This window comes from Brienomyrus brachyistius, chromosome 9, assembly GCF_023856365.1.
Source record: "Brienomyrus brachyistius isolate T26 chromosome 9, BBRACH_0.4, whole genome shotgun sequence".
In the NCBI taxonomy this organism is placed as follows: domain Eukaryota; kingdom Metazoa; phylum Chordata; class Actinopteri; order Osteoglossiformes; family Mormyridae; genus Brienomyrus; species Brienomyrus brachyistius.
Window position 1 is genome coordinate 14,662,774 of NC_064541.1, and position 22,164 is coordinate 14,684,937.

At 48.8% G+C, this 22,164-nt stretch overlaps 1 protein-coding gene across 1 annotated transcript in view; it reads right to left on the minus strand.

Moving 5' to 3' along the window:
• Window positions 1–2,467: 2,467 nt before the first annotated feature.
• bckdhb (branched chain keto acid dehydrogenase E1 subunit beta) overlaps window positions 2,468–22,164 on the minus strand; it is a 31,697-nt gene continuing 12,000 nt past the window's right edge. Inside the window, exons 9-11 of the mRNA XM_049024693.1 lie at window positions 9,996–10,082; window positions 3,368–3,515; window positions 2,468–2,869 (exon numbers count right to left, since the gene is read on the minus strand). Coding sequence (XP_048880650.1) covers window positions 3,375–3,515; window positions 9,996–10,082 — 228 coding nt within the window. The 3' untranslated portion in view covers window positions 2,468–2,869; window positions 3,368–3,374. The remainder of the gene's footprint in view (window positions 2,870–3,367; window positions 3,516–9,995; window positions 10,083–22,164) is intronic.

The following is a 22,164-nucleotide window of genomic DNA, read 5'->3' on the forward strand; positions in this document are numbered from 1 at the left end:
ACACCCCACCCTCTAACAGCGAAGTGGCCAACTGTCTGGTAAACACTGTCAAGTGATGTGAGTAGCAGATGCCCAGACAACTCTGGATCACAACATGCTTCCCAAGCAATGCATGGCTGGCAAGAAGAAGGTGCCCCAAGCACCTGAAGGACGCCGTGGAAAGAGGAAATCCCTACCGTTGTTAAAGCTGGAGTGAAGATCCATAAAAACAACACCTGGAGGGGAGGAAAAAATGGATGGAAAATGATGATGGATGAGACTATATACAACAAAATACTAGTCAAAAGTACCCACTGAAAATCATTTGTTTTTCAGCAAGATAATGACCCTAAGTGTACCTTGAGGTGGTAGTGAGCGTTATCTTGTGAACAAGACAAGAGATGGAGTGCTGTGACAGACGACCTGGCCCTCACAATCCCACCCCCCACCGACAAAAACCCTATAGAGCAGGTTTGGGATGAGTTGAATTGAAGAGTAACAGCAAGGTAGCCAACAAGTGCCCGGAACTTGTGGAAACTCCTTCAGGCCTGTTGGAGAAGCATTCCAGGCGGCTACATCTGGAAGCTGGTTGAAAGAATGCAGGGAGTCTGTGATGCTGTCATCAACGCCAAAGAGGGTTGTTTTAAGGAGTCTAAAATTTAAGAAAATTTTGAGATGATGAACACTTAATTGCAATATTTGATATGTATTATTTCATTGCCACGAGGCCTTTTACTATGAGGTGAATAACAGCTAAAATACATTAAAAGCAGGTGTGTCCAGATGTTTTCCATATACTCTTAAAACACAATCGCTGATATGAGTTTAACGTCGCTGGTAGATTTGGAATGAAGAACTAACTCTAACCCATTATTGTTCCGCGGCTTGGAGCCACCGCGATCACTTGACCTTGGAAGAAGCTGGACTGGAAGATCTTACATTGTCCTCACAAAACGCTCAGATTCCCAGTATTCTTTCAGCATCCAAATTCTTCACACGTTTCAGCTCTTTCCACACAGTAACCAGGCTACCATCCAGATGGGACCCAACTCTTCACATTCGTTTCAGGAGTTGACCCATAGCCTGCAAAGTCGATAGTACCCGTGCTTCCCCTTATGACTAATTATCGGCGGCAGCTCCTCTGACTTCTTTAAATTCATATGTATTCCCAGAAAAGCTTGGCGCTGCTTATTTTTGCTAGATTTTTGCATCCAGCTAAATGAATCATGGATGTTGGAAAACGAGTCCTGTTCATCACAGAATGCAAAGTCAAACTATAAAGGACAAGCAACCAGGAGTACAGCAAAGGCGCTCCAGGCCTGGCCTGCTACGCAGCAAGAACTGGAGAGAGGTCACTTTCAGACAGCGGGCTCCAAACTGTCCTCGTACCTTGGACCACACATCACTGGGAACTCGTATGGAATCATTTAGCACCTCATTGTTCCTGCATTGGCTTTTCGGTGTGGCAAATGGATTCATATCGGTCACTTTCGTCCACCGGAGGTCTCTCAGCTATGATTAAGAGCTATTGGGATACGTGTTCCTACACTCTCATGAAATGATGCCTGAAAATCACCACGACAGGGCTGTACGGTTTACTGTTGGAGCGTATCAGGCTCTGCGGCCTCTGTGATTTATACAAAGCCTTGGCACCCACTCTGCACTGCAAAAAGGGAGAGTAGCTATAACAGGTTGAGACTGTGGACCTAGCCCCCCCCCCCCTGCCCCCCCCCCAAGTTCCACAGATCACATCTTAAGGCATTTGACTCCAGGACTCACATGCTATTGCAGTCACGCTTTGCCTCAAATTTAATTACAGTGAAAATACATTTATGCCCTTTGTAAGTTTATGTGTAGATTAGTGTTTCGCAAAGAATAGAACTTTTGCTTTATTCTTAAAAAAAAAAAAAAAAAAAACTTATTATAAAGCGGACAGTTTTACCCAAAATGCTTTTGTGAGAGCAGGGTCACACAGTCACTGGAGCAAATTCACCCTGCAGAGCTTGAGATCTGAACCGGCTTCCAAACCTGCTGAGCCACACACTCAGGGCGTCTAATGCGCCGAGCGATAAAAACAGTATTATAGACGCTCCTCTACTTACGCATGAGATACGTACCCAACGGCCGTTCACAATTTGAAATGTTCGTAAGTCGTTATTCAGCGTCATTTTAAGGATGGATGTGAGTACAAAGGACTAGGATGCTGGGAGTACGCACGCTACGCTGCTGCGCGGTGGGAGTAGCGGCCACAAGTCGTACTGGGCGGAATTGGCGTACAGGAAAAAAAATGTATGTCGCGGACAGGAAACGGGAGCCCGATGAACATAATTTGGACTCTTGGTTCGTATGTCTGAAAGTTCGTAAGCTGAGGAGCGTCTGTATACTATATAACGGACAGAGAAGCAATCAAACTGAATCAAAGGGAAACTAGAGCTGTATGCAAGAGCAGCAGGGGCTGATGTGGACACAGTGGAAGACAAACACAGAGTAGCACACAACGGCAAATCTTTATTCATTAAACTATAATTATAACTCTAGCACAGCAGTGAACTGCCACCAAAGTCTACAGGCATCACAAGATAAACTGCAATGGGAGCCTCCTGAACACTGAGATGAATTCCGTTCTGTGCCGATTGGTGTTGGAAGGTGGTGTGACTCCATGATGGGGAGAGACCACACCCAAGCAGGCCACCGTGGAGCGGGAGAAACAACAAAATAAAATAAAATAAAAATCCCTCAGGGGTCCAACAGTCCACGCTTTGCCTCCATGGTCACACGAGCTCCTGCCTGGGTGCAGAGTCTCAGCTGGTGGAAGGATAGTGTTGCTTTTTGGGACAGCACGTTCCAATTAGTGGGAAGAGGAAGCTCTTTGTCTGAAGTCTTCGCGGTTCTGAAAGCAAAGCAGCGCGGGCTGTTATGTCGATCAGGGGTCGCTCACTCCTTCGCTTCTGCTGGGTCAGTCGCCTGTTCTGACAGGCAGGCTGAGCATCTCAGCAGGACGGGGCTCGCCCTGGTGTCAGCGGTGCTTGGCACAGAGGCACTACCAGGACGCCATGCTGGGGGTATTGTGTCAGAGGCCTTGAGGAGTCCCCGGGTGGGTAGAATTTGGGGGGGGGGGGGGGGGGCTCCGGAACTGTTTAATCACTACCGATTGGTTAAATTGTGCCTATTTCTGGTGAGCTGATCAGATTGGGTGGGGGTACTACCCCTCCCCTGCCCACCTTTAGCCATGGCTGCAACAGAAACATATTCTAAGTTTCAAATCCTAAAGAAGGAAAAAATAAATAAATAAATAAATAAATCCTGGCGCATGAATTATGTGCTCTGCCTCACGCGACGAACTCAGAAATGTAAACCATGCAGACAGACCGGACATGGCGAGCCCCACCTCGTCGTCAGTAGTTTATCATTCTCTTGATGGCGTCAAAACACTTCCATTTATCCGGGATGTAGAAGGGCTCAAAGATGTGGGGGAAGGGAGTGTCGTAGCCACAGACCCGGGTGATGGGAGCCTCCAGGTTCAGAAAGCACTCCTCCTGCAGGCAGAGTCACACTCACATTTGTTGAGAAAGCAGGGAGAACCAGTACATAGAGAATTTAGTGCTCAAGGGCCTTGGTCAGGGGCCTAATGGTGACATCACTCTGCCCTGGGATTTGACCTGGCAACCTTCTGATCACAGGTACAGTGTCCAAACTCTGATCCACACGCCACCCCCACATGACAACGTCAGCCACGCCAGCTGAACCAGGCTACACCGGACCATGCTACCACGGCGACTGCGCTGCATTTATACTCCTGGCACTGCAAAAATTCTGTTTGATTCCAGAGAAAACGGTACATGTGGTGGTTCAGATCCCTCCTTCGGCCCTTGCTGCCGGTTCTTTATTTACATATGGCGTGTCCGGCTGGGGACTGCATTCTCCATACAGAAACGATACGAAAAATAACCTGAAACAGACCCGAAACCAGCTGCAGCTTCCTCAGTTACTGTTATACCTGGGGCTTCAACCGGCTTTGGAGACGTCAGCAGCTAACATCAGCCACAGCACATACAACATCCACAAAGCACCCAGCCAGACTCAGAGCTGGATAAAGGCTGGGATCCTGTTCAGGGCTCTCACTCTCTCTCTCACACACACACATACACATACACAGACACACACATACACACAGACACACACACACAGACACACACACACACACACTTCTTTTCTCCAGACATACCCTAACAGTGGTAGTTATATCGTTGCCACGTGTATTAACCCAGAGAAACCCCAGCTCGGCAAAAGACCAGCTACTAATTCGTCTGGAGGTTAACAGGACCCGACAGAATCATGGCGCTTTCCGGAGATGAGCTGAGGCGAGTACCGACAGCACAGAACCCATCCAAAGGATCCGCGCGTCAGTGTCGATCCACGCAAACTGAGTTAAGCACATGGAAAGAGAAGTCAGCTTTTGTTTTGATTAAACGCTGAGGGGATGTTTTAAAAATAAGGTCGTTAAATTTACATTGCATATCTCCAAGTAATAAAAAGAAGACTGAAGTGGTAAGCAAGTCACAAAAGACTAAATAAAACAATTAGAATAATAATGCCTGAGCAGCAGTGGTGGTTGATAAAGGAAGTGGTGCTTATTGTAGCTGAAGGAACCTGATTGCCAACCTTGCCTGGTGGTCCCAAACCCAGCTCTGCCTGGTGCCGCTTTAAGTGTCAGCTTAGACGTGACGAGCAGGGACATTACAGTTTTTGAAACTTGATTTTAATAGAACAAATAGCTAAAAAACATTTGAAAAAACTTTTCTTCAATTATACAATTACAAATCGATTAAGAGGATTACTTAAACACCCATGACCAACGATTGGCTGATTTTTTATTTATTTTTTTAAAGCTATATTCTGAGGCCCCGAGATGAGCGTGCCCACCTGACGTAGCACATGTGTATTCTCGTCCATGCAAAGCTCAGCAGCACCACCACCTTCTAACTCATTCACAACTTGTAATTTTACAGGTCGTAATTTCACGAGGGCCCGGTAAGACTCGGCTAACTGCGGGGCTGGTTTGGGTCGTCAAAGCACCGGTCCGTATAATCAGGCAGCAGAGCTGACAGGAACAAAGTAGAAATGGGAGGAGGACCTGGTGAACACCCCCCGCCCCCGCCCCACCCCAGACGCTCAGCACCCATGAGGTAGATGTCCCATGAACTGCTCCAAAGGCCATAAAAACAGATGAACGCGTGACGTACCTCTGGCACTGAGACGCAGGTACCTGCTGACAGATTGTTGGTCTGATGCCCCGGAGACAGAAGTGCAGACATGTCCGTGTACTAACACGGCTGCCCCGCATCCCTGGAAACACCCTCCCACCCCCCGACGACCGAAATATAAACACCAGGACGACTGAGGCTAAACTTGCCAGTATCCTAGAACCAGACGTGCTGGGACCATTCGGGCTGCACGCCTGTTCCTGAGGATTGGCGGGGATGAGAGTGAGAGAGTCCTGAACACACCCCCCCCCCACACACACAAACAGGATGACAACTGGAACAGCACCCTCTTGAGGGCTGTTAATACAGGGTGGGTGATTTTGCTCATAGCCCAGGGGCTTTTAAAAATGTCACTCTGAAATCAGTCCCGCTCACCAAACCAAACACCCAGCACTTTACGGTATTAGGTTCCACGCTTGAAGTCTTGCTACAAATCCACTAAGGTAAACAAGTTTACTAGGAAACACCCGGTGGCAAAGACAAAATAACCACTGGGAGGTAACGTGTGCCTCAGCAACGAAGAGCCTCCCTTAATGATCACCTGTGCTAGCCACTGTGGCCGCACCCGGGAAAAAGGGCTGAGCTCATGGCTGGGGGGCCGGCAGGAAGCGACCTAGAGGCAGGCCGAGGGGGTCACGACTGGCCTCCTCCGAGTACGGGTACCCAGTTTCACTTCCTGTCCCTTGTCGACGGAAAACTAAAAGACAAAATAGTTTTCGCTAGGGAGAGAAAAATGGCTATGGCTCAAAATGGTTTTCACTGAAATTACTTTCCAGTCAAACACTTTAACGGCAAACCTAACTTAGGCACGACACCAATGGTTTGCGAAGATTAAAGACAATCCTGTTAATATTACATTTACCAATGGCGGACATTTTTGACAGCGTCAAGACACTTTCGTTAATCTGGGATGCAGAAGCATGTGTGCAAAGGACGCCTTGTAGAGACAGACCCAGGTGTCAGACAGCTGAATCACAGGAGTCCCCATGTGTGGACTGGGCCAGCAGGGACTCACTCAGAACCGGAACCCAGCAGGTCCATGATGCAGACCTCTATCCTCCCAACTGGGAGTCTCGTTCCAGACTGCCCACGCTTCCTGCCGATGGACGGCGTAACAGGAAGTGACATGGTGTAGTCCTGCACTGTGATAGGGTGGGAGGGGACTACGGGGGTCTTCAACGTGCCATCGTCATCGAAAGCTCCTTGCAGGGAACGCATTGAGGGTCCCTGGAATTCTGCATGTTTCAGAGGGGGATGTCGCTGAAAAAAAAGTAGGACAGCCTTGCTGGAGCTCAGCCTGTCTCCGGCTCCTCATTCATTGAGCGTGAAAGTTGGAGGCTGTGACCAATATGTATTTATACGCTTCTGTCGACAGCTAGAGCAACAGCAAACGGTGCAGGGTAACCATCTGGATCAGCGCCATGCCTGATGTCACAGCATGTCACAACTGAGATGGCTTACTGAGGCCCAACGACGGTGGCCCCCATGTAGGCAGCATCGGGGTGTCTGACCCCACCCCTCTAAACTTAAAATGCTTCATTAGTTTATATGTCTGACAGTTTCTAAAAGTCTGATTAGATTGGGAATCCCAATCATATCAGCTTCAAACACAGGATGTCGGAAGCTCCTCCCCTGAAATCTAACAGGTTACCTGAGAGACCTCCCCTAAAATGTGACAGGTTGGCTGAAACCTGAAGCCCCTCCCCAAAAACTTGAGTCATCAACCAACGATGAGTCGGATTTCCTGCGCTCTTGGTGTCAGTAGTAAAAATGGTCCCATTGCAGAATAGACTGATGTTTACTTGCAAGCATGCAAGTCGCCGCAGCACGTGTGGGAAGGCATCCCGGGCTGCATGTGGGTGCCCCCGTGACCTGCGAGAGCTGGCCGTGCAGGTGCGGCACAGATGTGCAGCTCGTCCGAAGCGGGTCATTCCAGGCCTTTGTGTGGGACCGTGGGGACCAGCGCCGAGCCGAAACAATGAAGAGTCGCTTGCATACCTCAGGGTTATTTTCAGAGGAAGGAATGCAATTATGTGGTGTTCTTTTCCATCATTAAAAACACATTTTGGAAGGGGGGGTGTGGAATGTGGACCGGGTGCTGGCCAAGCGACACAGGTACACGCCGGCAGTGTCAGGATGTCAGTGTCTGCAGACAATTTTCAGTCCTCCGATGGGCAGCAGAACTGGCTCGCAAAAACACGCTTTGAAGTGAGTCTGCGTGCTCATAAAGAGCACCTTGCTTGTGCGCATCGATGGGGGGGTAGAGGCAGAGGGGGCTGACACCAGGCTTTGAGGCATTTGGACAAACCCAGAAACTGTTCTGTGCGGGTGGAAGGGTTTGGTATTACTGGATGGTTAGGGAGAGGCCGTCCAATCACATTACACCTGGTTTGAAGGCCAGCCAATGACGAGGCGACATTCAGACTGCATGTTCCAAGCTGTTCTCATCCAGTGCTACTGTGGGGTTCAGGATTAGTGTACATAGTCACTCTCAGGAGGAGAGCTGATTACATCAGCTGAGGAATGGATAAAGCGATTGGGGAGCCCATCTCCATCTCATGACAGCAGGCTGTGTCGGAGAGCCAGCCCAAACAGACCCAGCCAGACTCTGGTCATAGGTGTCGACACTGACAAAACACCAGCTTGCGGGAGTGGCGTGAGTCACGTTTTACTGAACGAGGAAGGAGGTCATTGCTACTCACACTTTCCTTCTGACAGGCACATCGGGGGGTGCTGTGGGGAAATGTCGATCTTGAACAAGACCACACATCCCAGGGCATTCGGTCCCGTAACCCAACACCCCTTGCAAAACTGTTTTCCTCAAAAATTCTGCACGTGACTTCAGGGCTTGACAAACAGCCAGGTCGTGTCAAAGCAGCTCTATTACCATATACAATTTCTACGCTGGGTGCAGGCCTGGAACCAGGGCGGCGAACAGCAGTGAACCGCTGATGCTGGACTTTTAAGTTTGCATTTAGTTATTTGGCGGACGCTTTTGTTCAAAGCGACGCAGGCAGATAGTACATCACAGAGCATTCCTGGGGTCCTGATGGCAGGCGTTACGACATCACACAGCCTGAATCAGCCCCCCACCCTGAGCGTGTGAGGGAGAATCAACTTTGAAGTCAGTAGAGATCTGGCGTCCGACCAGCATCTCACATCACACGCTATGGGACACACTGAGACACACGCAGCGGCTTCTGTGTGCACGCACACACAGCCCGGAGTGCTTTCGCAGCCAGGCAAACGGCACAGCAGCAATCCCACACCCTGACTTGGTAATCAGAAGGTTGTTGGTTCAAATCCCAGAGTTGGCAGAGTGACTTCAATGTGGGACCCAATTGTTCCAGGGACTGTCTGACTCTGCTTTCTCGAAAAACAAAACGTGCAGCAGCCTGGACACTACACCTACGTCTCATGATGAGGAAAAACTATTGAAGAAAAGAGGAACAGCTGAACTGGAAATGATGGAGAGTGAAAGAGAGATGCAGTGCTGTTGCCATATGGATCCAAACCTGGGACGTGGCTGAGGATGTGTGTGTCCCCCCCCCCCCATTTTCACACTTCCCCACAAGGTCAGACCCAAGTAAACTGCCCACTACAGGGTTACCATGACAACCCACAGCACCTGTGCCAGCTCGAGACTGATATAACCGAACGGGTCGCCCATCCACATTCACCTTTATTTCTGGGGCTCTATCGAAACGACCGCCAGCAAAGAGCAAAAAAACCCAAAGCTAATCCCCCCATTTTCCCCTTCGGTCCTGGAGCGTGTTAGCGGTTACTCTCTGACTGAGAGAGAACTGTTCCAACAAGCAAGGAATCGGGGGCCGAAAAAAATAAAACAAGAACAATCCAACCCTGTCAGAAACAGCCTTGACAAAAACAGCCAATGAAAAGGAAACCTGAGCGTCCAAAAGCGGCGGCCGAAGCCTCGTGCTGGAGATTAACTTTAGAAAGGAGAGGCTTCAGAAAACATCTGCTCTCTCTGGCTCTCAGGGGCGACCCGGTGACCGTCTCGGGAGCGACAGCCCGACTGAGGGAGAGTCGACTCCTACCTTCGCCACCTGGTGCCACAGAGATGGCTGGAAAAACTCGACGGTCCAGGGGAGCCCGTTAGCCAGTGGCTACCTCAGGATTAATAGTTAATAGAAATACGTGGGATGACACTGCAAGCTGCAGAGCTGCTGGAGACCGTGTGTGTGTGTGTGTGTGTGTGTGTGTGTGTGTGTGTCTGTTTGCATAGATCACATTTGAGGACCAAATTGTTCCCAAAGTGTAGTAAAACCTGAAACTTCCCTACTTTAGTGGACATCTTTTGAGGTCCCCATTTGGATGTTTTATAAACACTTGTGAATGCAATCAAAAAAGTAAAAATCTTGTGGGTTGGTTACTTATGGTTAAGGTTAGGGTGAGGTTAAGGGTGTCGTGATTGCGATTAGGGTTTTTCCCATAAAAATTAATGGACGGTACCCATTTAGATAAGTACACCACAATATCCCCATAACGTGATAAATATCAGTTTTCCCCCCCATAAGGGAAAACTCTATTTTATAAGAATCAGTGACTGCTATGAAAAAACTAAAAATGCAAAAAACTCTTGTATTTTGCTTGGATACTTATGGTTATGGTTAGGGCAGGGTGGGGGTTAAGGTTGTCATAGTTAGCGTTAGCATTTTCCCCATAGAAGTGAATGAGTGGGCCCCATAAGGAAAGGTATACCCTACGTGTGCGTGTGCACGCGTGTCTCACCTGCACGGTGGAGCTGATTTCCGCTGCAAAGCCTCCGGTCACTGGGGCCTCATGGCTGATGAGCAATCGGCCTGTTTTCACCACTGACTGGAAAACAGAGAGAAGAGCCGTGTGAACGCTGTGCTCGGCGCGGACCTGCCTGTCATCTGGTCACCATTTTCCTCCTTTTCATTTCATTTTACTGAAGTTCAGATTTCAGATCTCAGGCCCTTTGAATGTAACTGCATACTTTCTGCATACATCACCAACACATCACCATTTACCAATAAACAGTAATGCGGCACCCAGGTGCGTCACTCCAGATGCCAGAAGGGGTCTGATTTTAATGAAAATTAGTGGGAACACTAAGCTAAATAATGTGTATTTATTTTGGGGGGGGTATAAAGAACATTTTTTAGGAGTACAAAAGTCCCCCCTAATCAGCCCCTGCATTGGGCGTGGTAAGCCCTGGTAATCACTGCAAGTGATATTTCAGCACCACACCAGTCCAAATGAACTAGTGTGAGTTTTTCCGGTGGCTGGAGTGCCAGTCCTTCCACCAATCCCCAAGTTTTTCGCCGTAAAATGGAGGACCTCCTTATAGGGCTAGAATCACTCTGGGCATTCACGGGATTTGAACCAGCAACCTTCCGGTTGCTGCCACAGATCCCCAGACTCCACAAACCTCTCACCCTCTCTTAAAAACACCAGCTTCTCCAATGATCTCCTTAGCATCCACCAGCAAACCAGCCAACAGAGAACACTGGCTACTGTCCGTTAAGGCATCCCAGTTCAGCAAGAACACCATAAATGCTAAAGGCTCGCTTCCTGTCCTCACACAGATACAGGCTGCTGTCCCTCGTGCGTGCCACTCAAACCCAAGAACATTTCATTTCATTCTTGCAAAATGATTTCTGCTGTGAAGCAGCGTTTTAGATTAAAGAATTCGTATGAGCTGACCCCTGATGCCTGCCCCTAGAACAGCAGCATCCCTGTCACGGCGAGGACCGCTCACAGCCGAAACCAATCAGCCAAACAGGACACGTCCTCAGCCACGTCCCAGGTTTGGATCCAATGTTTGCCCGTCCCGTGAAGATGAGTGTAAGGGGATCCTGACAGCGGGTGTTATTTTAAACATCCGAAAACCATTTTCCCCTCTGCAGCCCCCAGAAAGACAAAAGAGCAATTAATTCCTCTTTGGTTTTAAGTCAGTTCAATTAGTTTGAATTGAATATTTTGTTGTTGTTTTTTTCTTAAAAAAAGTCTCACAAAAAATCTTCTTCCACAGCTTGTTTTACTTTGAACCATCTTAATTTCAGGTTTTACCACAGGAAAAAAAGCAATTTGGCTGCAGCCTGCGATGAACATCTGCGATCAGAGTGGCTGGGATCGCACAGAAATACAGGCAGCTGCATTCCTGCTGATGCGTGGGATTCTGTTTGCCTTCAGCGCTGCGAGTTGAAATAGGTCCTGCCTTCTGAGCAAGTTCCGGCATGGCTGCCATCATGCATTTCCATATACATGACGCGCTCTCTCCTCCCGACTCAGGGCTTGACTGGACATTACAATTACAGCATACCATCCTGAACACTGCTACTCTTCACGCTCCCTGGTCGTGTTGCTTAGTTTCCGATCTCATGTGCGGCCCAGCAGGTTCAAACTCCGCGCTTGTCATCAGAAAGTTGCTGGGTCAAATCCCAATACCCTAACGCCCAGCTCCAGGGGTGCTACATGGTGGCTGACCCTGTGCTGTGACCCCCAAGCTTGCTCTCCTCTGCACGTGTGTCTGTCTTTCTGTGTAACCCTGTCTTGCACTCCGTGAGACACACAGTTTCCCCACTGGGATGAATAAAATCTCATTCTATTCTATTAAAAGCGAAATTCTCTTAGAAGAATTTTAAAGTTCATATAAATGATTCACTTCAATAACCTAACACACATGCTTCGGCTGACTTACACATTTCCTCCACCAACATGGCTGACTCACCCTCCAACATCTGAAGGTCTACTTCTCCCGTAGCCTTTAGATCAGGGGTGGCCAATCTTATCCGCAAAGGGCCGGTGTGTCGCCAGGTTTTTGGTATAACCTCTAGGTCAGCTGTTCAAACCCAGGTGTGAGGACTCCTCAGCCAATCAGTCCTCTAAGTAGTGACCTAATTAGGGAGTCGCAGTGAAAATCCGCAAACACACCGGCCCTTTGCGGATAAGATCTTTACTGACCAACGCGACGGATTCAGCTTGAAAACCAAGAACTCGGCCAAGCGCAACACTTGCAGAATCAAGAGACAGAGGATCATTTTCGTCATGTTTAATATCCTTCCTTGTAGCTGAACCTGCTCAACAGCTCACGGGGAAGAGTGGGTAGACAAGGTTCCGTCAAACTGAAACGACGAATACCATCAAATGGAACCGAATGATTCCGGAGACTCAAACATGCTAATCTTTAATCAACCGCCCTTGATGTTTAGCTAAATATTTAGATGACAATTTTCCCACATTTTATTGTGAAGAATTACTCGCCGTAGTCATTGAGGTCTAGAGCAGCAGGTGTTCCTGCAGGCACAATGTACCTTTGAAGATGAAACGCAGAGATTAGCGAGACCTTTGCCGGGCCCTGAGCAATGGATAGCATTATTATGCCAGAGCAAGATAGCGGGTCAGCTCATCTTACAAGAGCGAGCACGCTCGCCACACGTGCAGATAACACCGTGTTGTGATTGGCCGGACGACGGCGTTTCACCGAACCCTCAGTTTATTTCTGCAATCTCTGATTCCACAGCGTCCACCCCGCACCGAGGCCAGGATACGAGCTAGACATGAACAAACAGAAGATGGGTTAGGAGGCGGTCGATGGGGAAATGGAACGTCTGCATGGCGCTCAGGAACACTGACGGAACCTCAGGGTTACAGTGGGCTCATGTTCCAGCATCACATGGAGGAAGGCGAGTGCGTGTCCATGAGGCCCAACCACTGCTGTATGCTGCACAGGAATTAGTCATGTACCGACTGAACCATGCATCAGGAATAACATCTTTTTGTTACACTGAGGCACCACACTACGTAAAGTTTACATTATATTTATTTAGCAAGGTAGAGTAAATTTTGTTTTTTTTATTTTTTTTTTATTTATTTATTTATTTATTTATTTATTTTTTTTATTTTTTTTTTTAGAAATCAGGGTCAGACAGGTTAGGGGTCTCCCTCAAGGGGCCGACAGTGACATCATTCTGCCGATCATGGGACGTAAAATCGGTATTTTTCTGATCACAACCACAGCACCCTAACCTGCTCAGCCACGTGCTAGATTGTGGAACAGGACGCTCTGCTGGGCCCAGAACCAGAACCAGAACGGTCATGGTTCACTCAGCACAAAAGTTGCAAATATTTACCTAAGCTGAGGCCACGACCTTCAGCTGTAGGAACCAAACCGCCTGGAGACACAATAACCACTGTGCATGGGCGAATTTACCGTCAGCGAGAGCCAAGTCTCTCTGCCGGGATATAAAATCACTTATAACGTTACAACCACACAGGGCATACACACTCTCCCTCAAAACACCCATAAGGTTAAGGAAAGTTGGACCTTGCTGGCTTCTCGGCAATGAACTGAGAACCCACTAATTTCTCTCACGTGAAACCGGATGGTCAGAGATCATAAACTGCGGAAAAGCCACACCCCCTCCCAATGCATATTTAACAGAAGGGTTAGGAACCAAAATACGGGAGAAGTAGACCTTCAGATGTTGGAGGAGGAGTCAGCCAAAATGCACCTCAAAAGTTATTACTGAAGAGATGACGTGGAGTAGATTTCTTCTTCTTAGGTGATGGATAGGGAATGGATTTGCCATTTTTACATTCTAATGAACACCTCACACTACACACACCAAGACTAACAAAAGCCTGTCAAATCGCAGGCTGACGTAACTCAATGCGGACCAACAGTTCAAAGTTAACAATGAAAAATACTATAAACCAGTAATACTATGAAACAGATGAGAAGCCACCAAAGATCAGGTACGAAGGATGGGGACCAGCCACACAGCCTGCTCGTGAAGCTCATTCTGCAGCCGCTTAGTGGACGTGCTTTTAGGCGACGTGGAATGCTGAGGAAGAAGAGTCTTCCCAAAGAAGCCCAGCGGAGGGCTTAAAACCCAGCAGGGTCCCTCTCCAGGGGAAGCAAAGACATCCAAGCAGGTCAAAGGCGACCAAAACATCTCAGTGACAGCCTGCAGTCCCCCCTGTTTATAAATAGGGCAGGTCGGCCGACTGGAGCTCCTACAGAACTACTCATTTTCCACATGCCTTTCGGAACCCCGACCAGGCAGCAGGATTCCTTCCAGACTTTATCCCGGGTCACTGCTCATGGGTAGGATCAGGATTCGGAAGAACAGACAAATTAAGGCACAGTCTGGGCCCAGATGGGACTCAAAACACGAACTTTACATGGAGAACCAAGTCGGAAGCTGGATATACTGGTTGGCATAGTTTGTTGAACCGAACAGGACAGGACAGGACAGGACAGAACAGGAAATACATTAGCGCAGGGCTGCCCAAACAGTCAATGGCGATCGACCAGCCGATTCTCAATCGATCAGTGTGCTGCAATTTGTAAGCGTCTGTGCACCTGCGTGCCCATTTCTCAGTGTGCAACTAATCGTGCTGTAAACATTTAGCACGCAAACATGTCAGAAGCCAAAAGATCAAAAACGTATCATTTTCATTCAGAGTGGGAAGAGGAATTTTTCTTGTTTACTCAAATTCGAAGTCCATATGTCTTATATGCAATGTGAGCAAAGTTTAACCTATAAGCTTTTTGTCTCCCCCATACTTATTTAGCATAAAGGTCCCTGTTTTGTGGAGTAAATGTGACACATGGAAGTGGCCCGGAGCTACAGAAGTCCCCAGTTGAGACGGCGCAAGAACTTGTAACCAGAAACCAGGTTCCGGAATTTTGAGGTGAACACGCCCGTTATCGATCCCCCTGAGCCAGCAACCCAAACACTGGGCTCCTCCAGAACTGCCGATTTTACCAAACAATCTTCAAGAGATGCCTCCTTCTCTTTATATACGCTGGAAAACAAATGGAGACCAGAGAGGGTCGAGACACCAGTCACGGCCCCCACTGCAAGTCTCCACATTTTGCCAGGTGTTTTACCCCCTAACCTATCCTATTCTACCCCGCCCCGCCCTGCCCCGCCCCGCCTTGCCCCGCCCCGCAGTGGCGATAGCGGTTGGGACCTTGAGAGGCAGCAGTGAGTACGGGTGTCATTATACGCAGGGAGCTGTGCAGTGCAGCCCCTGAATCTGCCCAGCATACCCAGTGCCACTGGGTTTGTTTACACCGAGCCCCAGCTAAAGCCCCTCCCCTTCCAGACACCATGTGACACAGGGCACTGGGGGGGTTTGCTTATACCAGCTGCCTCAGATCCCCATGACTTGTACTGACACGAGCAGTTTTTCTTGACAGAAAACAGGGAATTAAATATAGTCCAACATATTTCCAAAACTCTATTTAGAGCAGTTTAAACGCATCCAATAAAAGCTGATTTCGATCTCTAATGCACGATCACCGGTAATTGAATTACGCAAATTGGTAATAAATGGAAAGTTAATTTATATGCTAATAATGCAGCACTTTAATGTGATGCTCTTAAAACAGAATTTTCCATCCCATACGATCAATCATGTGGTAAGTGTAAATATGTCAATGTATTTACCGAGTTTGAGTTCAAAGGCGCTTCAGTCATCTTTGAAAATCCAAAACAATCATTTCAAACCGTGTGTAGATGAGGAGCAGCCAAACTCTCTGTGTGCCTGGAAGGGCACGTCCTCCTTTCTTACACACACAGCCAAGTCAAACGGAGTATTTGCCTCTGCGCCGATTCCGTCTGTACTGAAGTCAGTGAACTGCGTTGTGAACGCTCACAAATCTTGTACGAGGACTTAGAAGGATTGAGATAAAGGCTGGGAAAGGGGGAATGTCTGAGGAAGGCCTTAGTGAGACCTCACCACACAATCACACGTTAACGCAAATCGGCAGACTAATCTGAAGTGAGAGTTTCGCTCAAGTACGACCAAACATTTCGCTTGTAAGATTCAAGGGGCCAGTTGCATAAAACACCTGAAGAACGACAATAAAAGGTTTAATTTCCTCCTTAGCTGATGGATTTATTTAAGGGTGTTGCTCAGAATCCCTTAAAAGGCTTCCTTAGTTAAGGAAAGACCTTAAGGAATTTACGGTATTAGTAAAGACTTCACCGCAGTAAAATTGCAGTTTCCATGGAGACTGTTTCTCTGCCTGATTTCACGCTTGCTGCCGATACCCGTTAATCACCCCCAGTATTCATTTTGTTGACGAAAATGTTTATGAAACGATGGCCTGACGATAATCAAAATTGTGATTTAAACGTGCGTAAAAGACGAAATGAAATATTATTTAAATATAAATAAAGATAAAACCTGGACTTCATTACTACTGCATACTTCTCCAATAAAAATGTGGACCGGTTTTCCCTGGTGTCCTGTGTAATATAAGTAGGTACTTTTCACTCAACCAAGAACTACTGAGGGGGGCACCGAGCAATACACTGCTGAATGGTTCACCGCAAGCACCGGTGGCAACTTGGACGTTATGCGGAATTGCAGAAATAAAGACATGTAATGCAGCAAAAATTGAGCGGTTAGAATTATCTCAGTTACATTAAATGCATTAAAGCCTTTTTCCGTTTGCATGCGTCTCCATATTTCTGTATCGGAAATTTTGATCAACATTTGATATACTATTTTGAAAATATTGCCAGTACTGGCAGTGAAACTTGCCAGCACTTATTAGTGGGGTAATGTGACAATTTTTTTTATTCTGTGGGGGGGGGGGGGGGGGGAGGTCGATTTACTGGCCAGATTTAATAATGAATTATAAACAGGTCTGGGGAAAAAAATCATATTCTGACTGCCAGTCAAGTCTTTAATGCAAAACGAAGTATTTCCCACGAAAGACATTCACTGCGTTCTTCCAGTCAGGGATACTCTCCTCTGGACGTATTAATTTTCTTCATTTATTGCTATAAACTCCCATTTTACGGTAAAAGATACGGTCAGAGATACCTTAAGTTGTTTTCCTTACTTAGGTCGTTAAAGTCTTTTGTGTACCAGTTAAGGGAACTTAAGTATATGACCAGGATAAGGAGAGAAACTTAAGTGTTTAAGTAAACATTTTAAGGCAACCTTAAGGGATAGACTTAACGGTGTTTGTGCAACCGTTTTAATTTTAAGGAAACCTTAACTCCGACGTTTAGGAAAATCTTATGGTGTTCTGTGCAACTGGCCCCAGATCCTGCTTGGCGGAAGATGCTTCAACTAACACCCCACCTTGTGTCTGGATCGAAATTCCAGCCCCATCAACATCCCAGTGCGATAATAATAATCCCTGCAGCTCCCTCCAAAGGTCGAAACAGTCGTCGCTCATCGTTTTCCCCAGACACAATGCGAACGGTACCATTTGGTGTAATGAGCTTAATGACACACATCAGAACCATGTGACCCATGCTAACATAATCAATACAAACCCGTGTTTCGATAATAAACACGAAGGGTTACTGCCACTCCCTCCTCCTCCTCCTCCTCAACCCCAACTGCTTCCAGGGCTTCCAGCACCAATGAGGCAAACTCTTCTGGTCCCAGCCGAATTGAGCGGATGCAGGCGGAGGTCCGGGTCTGGCAACCAGTCAGACTGAGAGTGGAAGCCTGTTGCTTGTTATGGAGCCAGTGGTGTGGGGCTCCAGCAATGGACCCGAGCGAGGTCCAGCACCAGAGGGTCCAGCAGGGTCACCCACAGCTTTCCAGACCATTCCACGCATGAAGCTGATGGAGACCCTGAGTCATGCATCTTCCCTTCCTGCTGGAAGAGGACATCTGCTTGCTGGCCAAACTGGGGCAGGGAGGGGAGAGGGTCAACAAGGCTGCCATCATCGCCCCAACACAGCCCCAGAATGACCTAGAAATCTCTGAAGTGCATTTCTAGGCCTGCGTGTAGCACAGGATGGTCCAGAAAGCTACAAATATCCATCATGACAACGACCCATTAGCTAAGTCGTCAGGTAAGGAACATATTTCTAGGATTACCAAGAGCATCCAAGAATAGAAAAGACAAGCAGGCGACTGGGCAGATTCTCCTCTCTGCTGACAAAATCCATCTTGAGGAACTGGTGGGACCTCACTTTGAAAACCAGCCCAGAAGCTGCCTCCCAACTGTCTCAGGACTTTGTGAGTAATGCACACTGGATCCAAGGTGGCTGGATATTGACGAGGCTTCCTTTATCCTGAGCAGATGCTGTGTGACAAAAGCAAATCAGCCAACAAGCCACCAATGCCCACGAGATCAGGGTGAAAACTGACCAACAGCAATGGCACTAAACACGCCGGTCTCTCACCCTCACTCTGTCGCCTCACCCGGATAGCAGTTCAACGAGGACACCTTAATTAGTTAACGAGTGCCAGAGGTGGTTGCTGAACTCCCAGGAACCTCCTCCTTGGTAGGAAAGTGCAGCTGTGTTCCTCTTACGACACTGACTGCAGAACGGGGTCAATCCTGCGTCCCATTAGAGCAGTTCAGATCTTCTAACTAGCTCAGTCTGTGAAACCAGCTGTGTTTGAGGACAGCATAAACACAGGCGTGTCCACTGCGTGTTCCTGGAGCATGTTCTCCACGCGTTTTTCCATGTGTGCGTGTAGACGTTTCAAACGGGATCGCGTGGACTGAGCCAGACCTTCCTCTCAGGCACAAGTCAAACACAAAACCACGCAACAGGCAGGCACACCAACCCTGTTTCATGTGAATGCGTTTTAAAACATCTGATCGACAAACAACGATTTTCAGAAACTTCAGGCTCTCGTCCAATAACGGAGCACCACGTGAAGTTACCGATAGTGAAAGATGTGGTGAACCGGGTCGGTACCACACAGACCCCAAGGTGAGGAGCTGGACCAAAGCTTTGGAAGACGGTAGGACTGGACCTAAGTCAGCTGTTGACCCACAGGCTTAATCATCTTCCTGCTGGCCACTTTAACTACTTTTGTTGGGTCAAACTGGGCACTGACTGAGAGCACATTGAACTCCAGCCCATCAAGTGACTGGTCTAGCAGCATCTGGGCTTTAAACACATGGGGGAAGCAAGGCTGATGGGCACCATCAAAGGGTCAGAGGTCACGGCGTTGACCCCAGCGTGACCCCGGGCACGATCCTGCTTAATCCAGGTCTCTGCTCGCTGAACTTTTCAACTTGACGAAAACGCAGATGTGGCTGAGGGTTGAGCTCAGACTGCAGAAGCCGCCTGTATACCAGCGGCAGTCAGGCACTATTATGGGATGGTGCTTTAAGCAGTGTCTGCTCTGGAGAGGAATCTGGTGTCCATGTTGTGACCTAGTGGTCAAACCACGATGATCTGGCCGTTTGTCAAAGGCACTCAGATCTTTATACCTCTGCCCATTTCTTCTGCATTCAACATGTCGACTACGAGTACTGACTGCTATCGTACCGTTTAATACATTCCAGACCTTGACAAGCATCGCTTTTATGAGACAGTCAACATTATTCACTTCCCATGAAGGTGGTCACATGCTTTCAGCTCATCAGTGCGTATGACAGATCTTCCCAGCGTTAAGACAGAGTGACTTACAGCACCTTTTATTTATTTACTAGATGCTTATATCCAAAACATATTTTTTTTGACAAAGCAGGGTCAGATGATGCCCTGAGTGATTTGGGGGGGGGGTCTGTTTCTGGGATTTTAACTGGCGAGCTTCCGCCACACATCCACGCCGCCCCGCAGATGAGCTGCCGCACAAATGGGTCGCATCTATGACGAACAGACAGGGCCACGCAGACGGCCGGCCCACTTCGCAGACGGCCTGCTTCCGCGCCGCACAGACAGACCGCAGGCCTGGCATCCGAACCTGCCCATTTACTCGCTCCTCTAAATGAACGTTTATTACGCTCACCGGACAGCACCGGGCCGAGCCAGACAGCAGAAAGTACCGGTTCCTCTCTCTCGGTGATTCCGGTTACTTTCCTAAGTCAACAACGGGGGCGTGTAAATTTAGATGCAGTTTGTCTGACGGCCACCGGGGGACTCACCGCGGCCCCCGGATGCCCGACACCGGGGCAGGCGTCCCGTCTGCGGGCCACCAGCTGCGGCTTGCCGAGGACTAAAATGGGACAGGAGCAGCGGCACGGGACTCGCTCTCCACTGCAGCCTGATGCTCCAGTTTCCTGGAAGGAGAGGCACTGGTGCGGTCCAGCTGCTCCAGAACCACAGCTGGACCTGTCAGAACCCCCTGGCTCTGGATGGACACTGATAAACAGCAGGAATTATGGGGCACCCAGCGTCTTTTGGCTGTCCTGGGGGCCGTCTGGCGGCATTCGGCAAAGCCGTCACGGCGACATAATTCCAGGGCTCGTGAAATCAACAACTGCCAGCATTAAAACCTTGATGAGGTTCAGAACAATGTTCTCCAACATGCCGCTTGCGATTCTGCCCAGATCTCCCTCTAGTGGAGGGCGGCGGTACTGTTAGAACTTCAGCTGATGTCTAACCCACCCCCACCCCAGAGGTGTCCTCTGTTCTCCCAAGGTGGATCTGAATTCAAAGGGCAGTTTTCTCCATGTGAGCCAATCTTCCCAGGCTCTCTACACCCTTTGGATTCACTGAGTACACACAAAAGTCATCTGTAACCTAATGGTGACAGCAGTCCAAACTCCATATGAGCCCCCCCACTCCAGGCCCAGTCTGTCAGGGGTGGAGGGCTTGCAGCAGACACAGAAAGATCTCACATGTCCGAGTTCACACATGGGTGGGAATCCATGTCCCCAGCTATCACTTCGAGCACTGTGGAATGGCACAAATTCCCAGAATCCTCTGTGTCAGCGGGTCGGCAAAGCTGTGACCTCCGCCCCAGTTCCACAGGGACAGCCCAAAGGGGGGGGCAGGAGGGTTTCTACCCTAACGCTAAATACCTTGCTGCAGACCTCGCCCCCGCCACCATTCCTGAGGTAACACAATAGCACTGGTCACTTTTACTTATTTATTACCATCACTACATTTATTCCACAACGTTACACTGCTGCGGTCTTTCTTCTTTACCTACACGCACACTAACATGTGACTGCAATCTTCTGATCACAGGCAAAGAGACTTAGTTAGCCGACTGCCCACTGCCCGATAGGACATTAAAGCCCACTTGATTTAATTTGAAATAAGTCCTCCCCAGAGATGCAGCAACAGGATCCCTGAGGAGGATGAGGAGAAGGAAGAGGTGGAGATAACGACGTCACTGAGTCCTCTGCAGTGAGGCCCAATACGGCTTTGCAGTGCACGGGCCTGTGCACCTTCAAACGAACTGAGAGGCCCAGAGAGGATGGTGGGAAAACTCCTGTTGCTGTCAGCTGGGACCACATGTGGTCCTGCTGCTTCGAGCTTTAATATACGCGCCGGACGAGCCCTTTCGAGTCGTACATCCTCGAATTACCGGATAATAATCGGCTCAAGAAGAATCTCGTCCGGAAAAAGAATCCGCGCTGAAGTGCCGTCACAGCCTTTAAGGTGTCGACGAGGGAGGGTGACGTAGAGAGCAGCAGAGGCCTGGCGTGAGGAGCACGGAGAGGGAGGGCGAGAAGGCACGGCTGCCCGGGAGGCCTTGGTGAGCCACATAAACACAGTACGGCGTTATGCGGAGCCAGTTAAACGGCGGCGTGCCATGAGATCACCGCGTTCCGGGGGACGAGCTACCTCGGAACAAACTACACAGAACCAGCTCCCCAACTCGCCGCTTCCTGTTCCAGTCTGGCTCTGCGCCCTGTGACCACAGATCCCATCTGCTTTTTCAAACCGACGCCCCCGGGCAGACCTCAAAAATCGCACGACTAACCAACACAGAGCTGAGATAAGTAAACAAATTACCAGAAGCGGCAGCGACTATTAAGAGCAGTTCTGACGCTCAGGACTCCGCCCTCCTTGTACTGGGTCGCTGTGCCGTCAAAACAAAATAATGTGGCGCCGCTGGTGGCGGGGCGACCGCAGGAGTGTTAGCGAGACATACAGAGGCTCCAGTCACGTGCGGACAACATGCAGAAGGGAGGGCTGGACCGTTAGTACAGGGTCAGGGAAGCACCATCTGTTTTCAGTTAGCGCCACTA